This window comes from Bemisia tabaci, chromosome 4 (assembly GCF_918797505.1).
Source record: "Bemisia tabaci chromosome 4, PGI_BMITA_v3".
NCBI lineage: Eukaryota > Metazoa > Arthropoda > Insecta > Hemiptera > Aleyrodidae > Bemisia > Bemisia tabaci.
In genome coordinates this window covers 14,317,210-14,327,393 of record NC_092796.1, presented here as the reverse complement: position 1 = coordinate 14,327,393, position 10,184 = coordinate 14,317,210, and the positions used below count along the sequence as shown (strand labels likewise).

General features: G+C 36.2%; 1 protein-coding gene across 1 annotated transcript; it reads left to right on the top strand.

Moving 5' to 3' along the window:
- The first annotated feature begins 235 nt into the window (after nucleotides 1-235).
- LOC109034322 (DNA fragmentation factor subunit alpha) lies at nucleotides 236-9,869 on the top strand. The gene is made up of 4 exons (XM_072299398.1): nucleotides 236-556; nucleotides 2,176-2,338; nucleotides 4,515-4,664; nucleotides 5,386-9,869. The coding sequence occupies exons 1-4, from the start codon at nucleotides 457-459 to the stop codon at nucleotides 5,531-5,533; spliced, it is 561 nt and encodes a 186-aa protein (XP_072155499.1). The 5' UTR covers nucleotides 236-456; the 3' UTR covers nucleotides 5,534-9,869.
- The last annotated feature ends 315 nt before the right edge of the window (nucleotides 9,870-10,184 follow it).

Here is a 10,184-nt window from a genome sequence, read left to right as displayed (position 1 = left end):
CCGACCTAGCTAGAAAAAATGAAGGATGAAAAAAACAAAGACGAATGTTTCAAATTATTTATTTAAAAACAATAAAGATAATTATAGAGAAAATGTTTCGAAGAATTGAAACGGCTGGATGACACGAGACAACTGCTCTACGGAGACAAAATCATGAGACTGGTGGTGAAAGCGGTGTCACAGCGTGCAGACCTCGGACCTGTCAACATCATCAGGTGATGTCAGTTCGGCCATTTTGAACCTGAGTCATAAAATTTCTGGGATAAAGATGGGTGGCTACCATAAATGACGTAACTTCGAGTTTCTCCATTTATGGCTTGAAGAAGAAGAAGAAGAAGGAAGAAAAGAAAAGGGAGGAGCAAGAGCTGGAGCTGGATTTGAACTTTTCGTAGATTTTGAACTTTAAAGGTTTGCCTTATCTCTAGTTTAGTTTGTATCATTTCCACGAATGTCAAAATGTCTAACTGCCACTTGACGCCCTACAAAATCGTAGATGTATCCAGGGACAAGAGATATGGAATCGTCGCTTCATCTCTGCAGGAATTTATCTCAAAAGGTAATTGCTCTTTTTCGAATCCATATTCATGCACTTGAACAAAGAAGTGATAAGGAGAGGATTGTAAACAAAGGCTTTTCCACTGCTTCATGATCTGTTTTTGTCATTTGTTCAAATCATAAATGCAGAATTCTCTCCATATATTCCATTGACGTACAATACAACTGTGTTATACGTCAATGATATATTCTAAATCATCATCTTTTTATTGATCTACTTATCCCCTGAACTTAGGTAGCATTTTGATCTTCCAAACATTACCTGTAACAAATCAATAAATTATATAGTATATAGTATGACATCTTTTTTGGAAGTTAGAGGGCTACTTGTGCATTTTTTGGCACCTAGAATATTCACCAACCGGGTGTCTAGCAACAGAATTTTCCTGATTCTATCAGGATCTGAGGTCAATCAAAATTTTATCAAAATCAGGATTTGAGGAAAGTCGGCTGTCCGATCTTTTATTGAGCTATATTTTTTAGAAATTTTAATTTTTCTCCACAATAAAAAATCAGGATTTTAAAAAATTATGAAATCAAGAATTTTCAAAATGAAAAAAAAAACTAGACACCCTGAACAATGCAAAGTAAGCATTGACTTCTCAGGAAGAAATAAATCATAATTTGAGGGCATGTAAAAGGGAATTTGGAAAATTTGTTAGTTAAAGTTTACCAGCGCTGTTACCATTGTTAATAATGCTTCACTACCGCAGATCAAACTTTTGTCAGAGATTATGGCTTGACCCAGTGTGGTTTAGGTGATTCATCAAGCTCGCTGACATGGTTGAACCAGCATGCAATATATTGCATCGATTAGGTAAGAAATCTAGGCAGATTTGGAATTTTAAACCCCTCCAAAGGACTAGAGTCCCTGCGCATGAGCCTAAAGAATCATTTTAAACCAAAAAATTGGCAATGTTCAGAGAAATAAAAGCAGAATCCTGTTCGAAAATAAACCTCATATTCGATACCATAATCGATAACTGTATCGTATGCAAGGTTTTATTCCTACTAGGATTCTGTTTTCATTTCTCTGAATTTTGCCAATTTTTTGGTTTAAAATGATTCTTTAGGCTTGTGCACAGGGGCTATTGTCCAATTTTTGGTTAAAAATTTCAAATCTGCCTAGATTTTTTACCCAATTGATGCAATATATCATAACTAGCGCGTAGTTCAACCACGTCAGCAAGTTCTATAAATCACCTGAAGAGTATCAAAAATCGTTTTGTATAGGTACATATGACTTGAAATAAATTTTTCAGACCCCAGATCAATGTTTTCACCTCACTGAACGATTTCAATTACCTTTTGAATGGCTCTTTTGCCTTACTTCATTTCTTATTAAGCTGTTTCGGCTTGCGGGCCAGTTATTATTTTATGGTTTAGTATCGCATTCTTAAGACCTCAATCTGGTGGCTATCAAAAGTTTTTAAACCTAGCTCTATTACAGAATTAGAAGTAAAAAAAAAAAAAAAATTAAGGAAAGAGTAACATATGTAAGTGAAATGAATTGATCAATGAACAGCAGCCAACATGCAACCATTTTGTCAACCTTTCTCTGCCTTTTTCAATATTTTGAAATGCAACAATCTGTGATTTATTATCATTTTGGAATTACAGCAAGGGACAAGCTTGATCTAGGAAATGGCAATGTGAAAGTTGTTTTGGAAGCAGATGGGACTGAAGTTGATGAAGACGATTATTTCAGCACTTTGGAAAACAACACCAGTCTGATGGTTCTCTCAAGTGATCAGAAGTGGATGCCAGCAGGTCGTAATTTAAAGTGAGTATGAACATTCTCTTCATCGACCTCCCTTTTTTTACTTTAAATTGAGCTGTCCTCACCCAAGTAGCATTTCTCAATGGAAAAATCGCTATATATTGCGATTTTATCGGCGATAAAATCGCTAGGATCATCAACATCTGAGCGATTATCCTCCATCTTATTGTGATAAAATCACGCTTTCATCGCTCAACAATTTATCGCAATATTTTCAAAATAAAAATTGCGATAAATGGCGTCTCAATTTTATTGACGAAAATTGATCATGATTTTATCAAACCAAAAATTGCGATTTGTAGCAATTTAATCGCCATACACTGCATTTTTTAATGCGATAATATCTTGATATTTTGCCACCGATATAATCGCGATAACCAACCGATAAAATTGCTATTTATCGCGATCACTGCTACTTGGGCAGGGAAAGGTCATAACCTCAGTCTGATGTAAGGATAATTTTCAAGAAAGTGCTTTGAGCAATTTTTATCGAATTGGGAAAAAACCCTCCATCAAAAGTACCTACCTGTATCCTCAAGGTCACAGTTTAGTCTGCCAACCCCTATCTGAAACCACAAAGGTATGAAGCTCCTCCATACTCCCGGATTTTATAGAGAGCCTCTCATCAGTTCTCAGTCTTGATAGAACTGGCGTCAAATAAGTTGGCAGTTGTGTACTTTTGGCTATCATGAGCAGTGCTTACACTAATTTAAGTTCCTGCATACGGTGGCGGTATTGTGGTCAACCTTTGATAGCAATGGAGATGTTGATCGTGTGAGGGATTTGCAATTTGACAATTGATTCTTGTATAAAAGTTCACGAGAAACACGATGGTGCCACTGGTTTTCTCTGAAATCAACTCCCAAGCTCAAAAAAAGCTCTCAAGTTGAGGCCAAAATGAAGGGGATATCCCACGCTATCCTGAGAGTCCACCTCTACATCAAGACAAACTCTCTATGCAAAGATAGGGAGCAAATACATTGACAGGGTTGCCACTTTATTTGGGGACTCCAAAACTGAAATCACGGCAACCCTGCTAATGTATTTGCTCCCTATCTTTGCATGGAGAGTTTGTCTTGATGTAGAGGTGGAATCTCAGGATAGCGTGAGATATCCCCTTCATTTTGGCTTCAACTTGAGAGCTTTTTTTGAGCTTGGGAGTTGATTTCAGAGAAAACCAGTGGCACCATCAAGTTTCTTGCAAACTTTTACAGAAGAATCAATAGTCAAATCGCAAATTCCTCACACATGCAACATCTCCATTAGATGGCTGCAATGCAGGTGCTTAGAAACAAAAAGTAAACAACTGTCAACTTATCCGACAGCAAAGTTCATGGCCTTCTAGTGTGACGTTATGTCATGTGTTTTCGAGGTGTGGGAAGGAGCCCCCATTTAAATTGCCGCTGAGCTCTCAAAGTGTTTTCTGCATGTTCCCTTGATCAAGAAAATTTCAGAACAATATTGTAACATTCTTCACGCCTCCAAGTCTCAGAAACTTAATACATAAAATCATAACTACAACCCCATTTTGAAATGTAAAAAGCTCCGATCTTCAGATTATCTTCCTTGAGGAAAACAAATCAATATGCTGCCTTGCAATTTTGTGTGATTTTTTCAAAATGAAAGAAGAAAATTAGGAAAGAATATCAACAAAAGCTGTCGCTTGGTTTTCCCTTAAAAAAATGAAGCATGAGTTAAGTGTAGACTTGAGTTTTGCAACCTGAGCAATGCATTTTTTTACTTAGCCATTGATTTTCTCCTTCAGAAAGGAGGAAGGTTAGGCTTGAACAAAGTCAGTCAATATCTAGAGTCCACGCCAAGTAAGTTTACGCATTTCTAGATTGCGACTGAAGATCGTCTGACATCACTTTTACATGTAAAGTAAATGCAAGAAGCAAGATGACGGATATCTTCTGTTGCAGTCTAAAAGTGCGCAGACTTATTTGGTTTGAACTCTAACTCTCTGTGATTTTGAAGCTTTGTCTGCAAGGATGGTCATGTGGGAAATTGTTCAGTAATACCATAGAGATCCTTTCCCAGCCGAATTCAAATTAGCGCAGTAAAAATCTTTGAACCATCTGGTTTTAATGAAGAGGTTCAATCATCTCAAGAGAGCCTAACTTAGTCATTAAGCAACCCTGGTCTATTCAGTATAAACAACACAATTTTCATTTTTCAGTCATGATGATGTTGATGGAGGACGAGGAATCAGCAGTCTTCTCTCCCGACTCCATGGAGACATCTCACATGTCTCTTTGCTTGGCGGACCTGAATTAGAGCTCTTAACTGACATGGATCCTGATAGTCTAACAGACATCATTCCTGACAAGTGAGTATACGATACTGAGGAACCCTATTATTATGAGGAAAAAAGGAAACTGAATTAGCTTATGTGCCAAAAAAATTTTGATTGTTTACTTAAAAATTATTTCAATGCCTGGAAGGTGTGAGGGCTAATTGTTAGTAAATCATATTGCTTAAATTTTCACCTTGTCTTGAACTGTGGAAAGAAAAGAGGAGACAAATGCTACATCAGAGAACAGCACCATTCAACATAAATTTATTTGGTAACTAATAGGCCAACTGATGATTGATGCATTTCTAGGTTGATGTGACATTTGTCTTGTCTTTTCTCTCCCCGGTTCTAGTGGCCCATAGTCTGCAAAATTTTAATTGGCGTATGAAAAAAAAATTGAGAGGAGAAGATGACATCTCAGGGGACAGAGAATGGAATTGTAGCAGTCCAGCTACTCACTCTCACCCTCTCCCGTCGCCAATAATTACTCTCATTGTCAGTGAAATTCCACTAACAATAAGTGTTCAAACTTAGTCATGGAACTGTCTCATGATTCACAGCCTTACGAAGTTCAGGAACATATCTGGCAACTAACGAACATTAAATATTTGGAATTTATCATCTTAATTTGGATAGCTGTGAAAATGATTTGCAGTATTAGCATGAGTACATGCCTGAGATTGCATGGTGATCAACAAACTTATGCTTTTTACATCGATGATGCTTTTGTAAACTCAACTTTTTATTTTTCCAGAACATTTTTGGAACAGCTGAAAGAAGCAAGTGGTAGATTTTTGTCAGACAAACGTCAAGCTCAGGACGCCCTGGATTTGCTCAAAATTTATCACAGCATTACAAATATCCAAGAAACTCCCAACAAGCAAGGGAGAGTCCACCAGTAATGTCCTTTTTCAATTCCTTTTTACCTTTATATCTCACTGAATCAACCTCACCTCAAGGACGATCATGTTCAAATACCAATGAATTTTACAAGTTAATCTAGTCAATGATCCTCATGCCTAAAGTTTTTTACCTCTTTATATGAAACGGTCTAAATTTTAGGTGAAGTTCATTTAGTTTTTTTTACAAAGTTTTGCATAGTGTGCAAAAAAATACCCAAAGCCTCGTAGATTAATCTGGGTATATTTAAATGTCATGTCTGTTCAACATTGATGCTTAAATTTTCATTACAAAGCAACGAAGAGAACATTCCAACACAGCGAAAGTCCTCCAAGGATAGTTGTTTTTTGAATGTATCATCATTAGAGTGGATCAAACATTTTCAAATATGCCTGTCTCTCTTTAGTCTTTTGACTAAAAAAAGTTAAAATTCAGTATTTCTGACAACAGAGACAATCCATAAATTATTCAAGAAGGCAATAAGTAGCTGCCATGCAGGTGTTTGAACAGAAACAGTGCACCCCTGACACACCTAGTATTGCATAACATTCCAACATTTTTAAAAGAAAATATGCGTTTTTGGGGGAAATGAAAACCCATGAGTCATACTTAATCAGAATAATTCAAGTGACAGAGCCCTCTTAGTGTTGGATAATTCTAAGTGGGTTTTAAAGTTGTATCGTGGAAAGCCATATAATTAATAATGGGTCCTTCAGTAAAAAATAATTAAAATAAAAGATTATATAGGAGTGACCCGATCATTGGTGCATTTAAAGTTTCTTTCACTTTACATTCCATAATTTTTCTAGCCACTGAAGCTCGTGTGCTGAGTCAGAAAACAATCCATTTTTCTTTCTCCCCTCTTCATTTGCTTTAAAAAAAAACTTTCCCTCTCCTCTGTGTCCTTATCAGACCGAATAATTTTTTTCTTTGCATAATATCCTCTTGCATACCTGTTTGTCCCTAATGAGCTTCAGTAGCTGGGAAAACTCCGGCCTATGCTCTCAAATAAAATGTATAACATCAAGATTTTGTACTCTACTTCATAATTTAAATTTAAATTATCACTCATGAATGTCACTTTAATTTTCATGTACATTTCTTTATGTTTTATTTAGTCTGTCATTTTGTCTGATTGCATGTTGTGAGCTTTTTGCAAAAATGGTACTAGAGACACAATGCTTTTTTAAGTTAACCGTGAGGAAAATTTGGTGTGAGCTGCCCTTCTAGATAGCCATTAAAAAAGTTGGCCGGAATTCTAGGGCATTAGTGACGGCCTGCAAGAGGCCACACACGTGACCCCTAGCTGCCAATGGAGATGGAACTATGTTTTATGTAGAGTCGGGAAGCAGCGATGCTTGTGGAAATGTATTTGCATTTTATCTCTGCTCCGAAAATTCAAAACAAAACCACCAAACATCGAATAGATCTCCCTGAAGGAGACTGCAAACTTTTTTTGAAATTGTCTTCTAGTAAATTTGATGAAACTTGAAATATGTTACTCTCCTAATTATCCTGACCTAAAGTCCTCGAGGATTTCAAGCTTTTAAAGCTTGAAGATTTCACGTGCTGATTTTAAGGTACTTTTCTCTGAATAATAGCATGTCTCAGGCAACACTTTGCCGAAGTTCGGTGTCTGTGTACAGTAAGATAGATAGGTGCAAAAGCAGAGCCAAATTTTTAAGTAAATTCACTGATAGCTGATTGCTGTGAGTAAGTAGCTGGTGCATGACAATACATGAGAAATGAAACAAGGAATAGACGGATGAAAACTATTTCCTCCAAGGAATATTTGGTGCACAAAGTAAATGAGATGTGTTCTGTCTTAAATATAGGTAATAGATCTGAACTTCAATGATTTTGCATCAAGGAAAATCCCCTCCAGAATTAAACAGGACTCGCTCAATATGTCTGCTTAACGGTGTAACCTTCTGTCAAGATTCTAAGGTGATCATGTCGAAAATAGCATATAGAATCTCGAAGCTCCCGAAGAGGCTTTTGTTTAGTATGATGAGGAGAGTAACATACTTAAATTTTACAACTTTTCCAACTTCTTTTTGAAAAATACCTTTGAAACATGGTGTCCAGGACCTGGATAAAAATCGAGAATTAACAGGATTCATCAGGGAATGAAAAATATCCGGGAAAATCAGGAATTTCTTCTCCCTCCTGGCTGAGATCAAATTATTCTTAAAATTGTTGATTCGGCTTCCAAGAAATAGACAAAAAATGAACAAGATTTTTTTTTTACAAACTGTTGTGAAAAACGTTGTTTTTTTTTTCAAGAGAATCTAGAGGAAAATAAGAGGAAATCCTAGGTTTTCATCAGGGAATTTTTCCGGAAAAATCAGGGGCTTATCAGGCAATGGAAAAAATCAAGAATTTTAGACACCATGCTTTGAAGTATAAATTATTTGTACCAAATTGTTGAAAGGCTACTATGAAGAATTAGTGCTTAAAATATGATAAGAGCTGACAAAGGTGTGTTAAGGAAAAGAAAAAAACTCCATACTGAATGTACGAAGAATTTTTTGTTATTAAGTTTAGTTATGAACAGTTTGCTTACATTGCAGATTGTAAGATTGTTATCAGTGTTGGTCTGAATTGCCGTGTTCACATCAGATGTTCACATCAGTAACAGGATTCATTAAATTGCTGTTTTAAAAATTAATGCAATAATAAAAACTTGTATCAAAAAGTGGTATTGTGCATGATATTTTGACAAGGAATTTTGTAGTACCTCTGTCTACTGATCCTCCAGAAACATCATCTGCTCTCAGAATTAGTTTAGTGTTGGTTTTATGACAGGTTCAGTGTCCCCCCTCCTCCCCGAAATTATTCATATTGAATCGCTAAGTTCATTTTATGAAGGGCTATAGTGCCAATTCAATTTGTGCTAAAATTATCCCCATAAGTTACAAAATTTCTTTGAATAACCCTCATAAAAACACACAGTTTTAAGTGAGCACGGCTTCATAAATATCAGACATTACAGTGTTAACAATTCTTTCATCTGTAGTCTCAATTGAATCATGAAATGTGAAAACGGCAGAGTTCCATTTTTTTAAAAACGACTTCTTTTTTTTTCATTTTCTTAGTTTACTCATGTATTTTCTGAAGCACTGCTTGTAAGTGGGGGGGGGGGGGGGGTAGAGCAATTTTTCATTCATTTATATTTGTGGATGTAAGCAGTTAGTTTCATGTTATAACGAATTAATTCCTCATGTGACATTTATAATGTCTTCAAGAAAATTCGGTTGCTTAGTGCTGTATTAACCTTGAGCCTGCCAAATTTGGTTGGTTTGATTGTTGGCTGGTACCAGTTCTTGGGCGTGTTGGAATCCCTGCTGGGCCCCTCCCTGTAGGGCCCCGAATTCCTGCAGGATCGGTTGAGCATAGTCATCAATTGCTAAAATATTAATAACGACACGAATAAAATTCTTAGCGACTTAGCGACGCCTCGTCAAATTAAATAAAACTAAAACCTTGTATACAAAGAGAAATCAAGAGAGGTCCTGGAAGCTGGCAACGATTCCCTCAGTTTACTCATGTGAAAACATCAATGAATAAAAATCTGTGAAAGTTTATAACTATGCATTTACGCCGTCAATTAGAATATGAAAATTTCACTGAGAGCTGAAGTCCAGTGAATTTAGCAAAAATCGAAAAAACGTTAATATTTTGCTCAAAAAATGAATATATACCTCAATAAAAAAATTTCCGAAAAACCAAAGTTGGAAAACTCTCGATAAATTTTATTCCTTCCCTGTGAGATTATTTATTTGCAAGGAAGAAACTAACTGCATTTTGCAATTTGGAGCTATAAATTCTGGCTCATCTGGAAAAACACGAACGAGCATAGGGAAACTAATGGTACATACGTTGTTTTTGAACCGGGCCAGAATTCATAGTTCCAAATTGCAAAATTTAGTCCAAGTATATGACCTACAGGACGTCATTTGCCCTCCACAAAAAATAAGGTTTTTGGATCTCTGCCCCCTTTTCACATCTCAGTTCGATTGGAAGTTTTAGCCTTGTGAAACTGCCATTAGATAGATTGATATGTGTGCTTAGAGAAACTTCCTTCAATCTGAATCAACCTCTTAGGGAATATTATTCTCTCACCAATTATTATAAGACCAATTTTAGTATCCGCGTATCAGTATTACCATGATTTATTTCTAACTTACTGAACACTAACCTAACTTGTGGTCACTCTCTCACCAGAAGTTGAAGCTCAATTTTTTATGTCCCAAACAAATTTCTCTAAGTTAAACATACGTATGTTATTCCCTTTATGTATTTGATTAAAACTCAGCTGAGTGCTCAAAATCTGAATTTTTTTCTCTCATTTTTCCTCAGATTATTGCAAGTGCTATTCCTTTTCCTCCCGTGAACTCTCAACCTCATGGTCATCAGACAATTTTCTCAGCTGACCACCAAAACCTTTCACTTAATTTGATAAATGAGCATCTACAGTGTATTAATGTGCTGAAATGAAATCTGAGTTGAAGGATAACTTAGACTCATGGAGTCAGAGCTACGTACTCTAGCCAATAAGCTTGACTTTCAGCGCCAATTTCAAATCCCCCCCCCCCCCCAAAAAAAACACTCGTTTCCATCTGTTCAATCCCCAAATCGACGGTGTAAATC

What these genes read in the sequence shown, in the direction of transcription:
- LOC109034322 (XM_072299398.1), top strand. Translation starts at nt 457, where the DNA reads ATGTCTAACTGCCACTTGACGCCCTACAAAATCGTAGATGTATCCAGG. An exon ending in CCAGCAGGTCGTAATTTAAA is followed by an intron (nt 2,339 to 4,514) that starts GTGAGTATGAAC and finishes TTCATTTTTCAG; the next exon opens with TCATGATGATGTTGATGGAG. An exon ending in ACAGACATCATTCCTGACAA is followed by an intron (nt 4,665 to 5,385) that starts GTGAGTATACGA and finishes TTATTTTTCCAG; the next exon opens with AACATTTTTGGAACAGCTGA.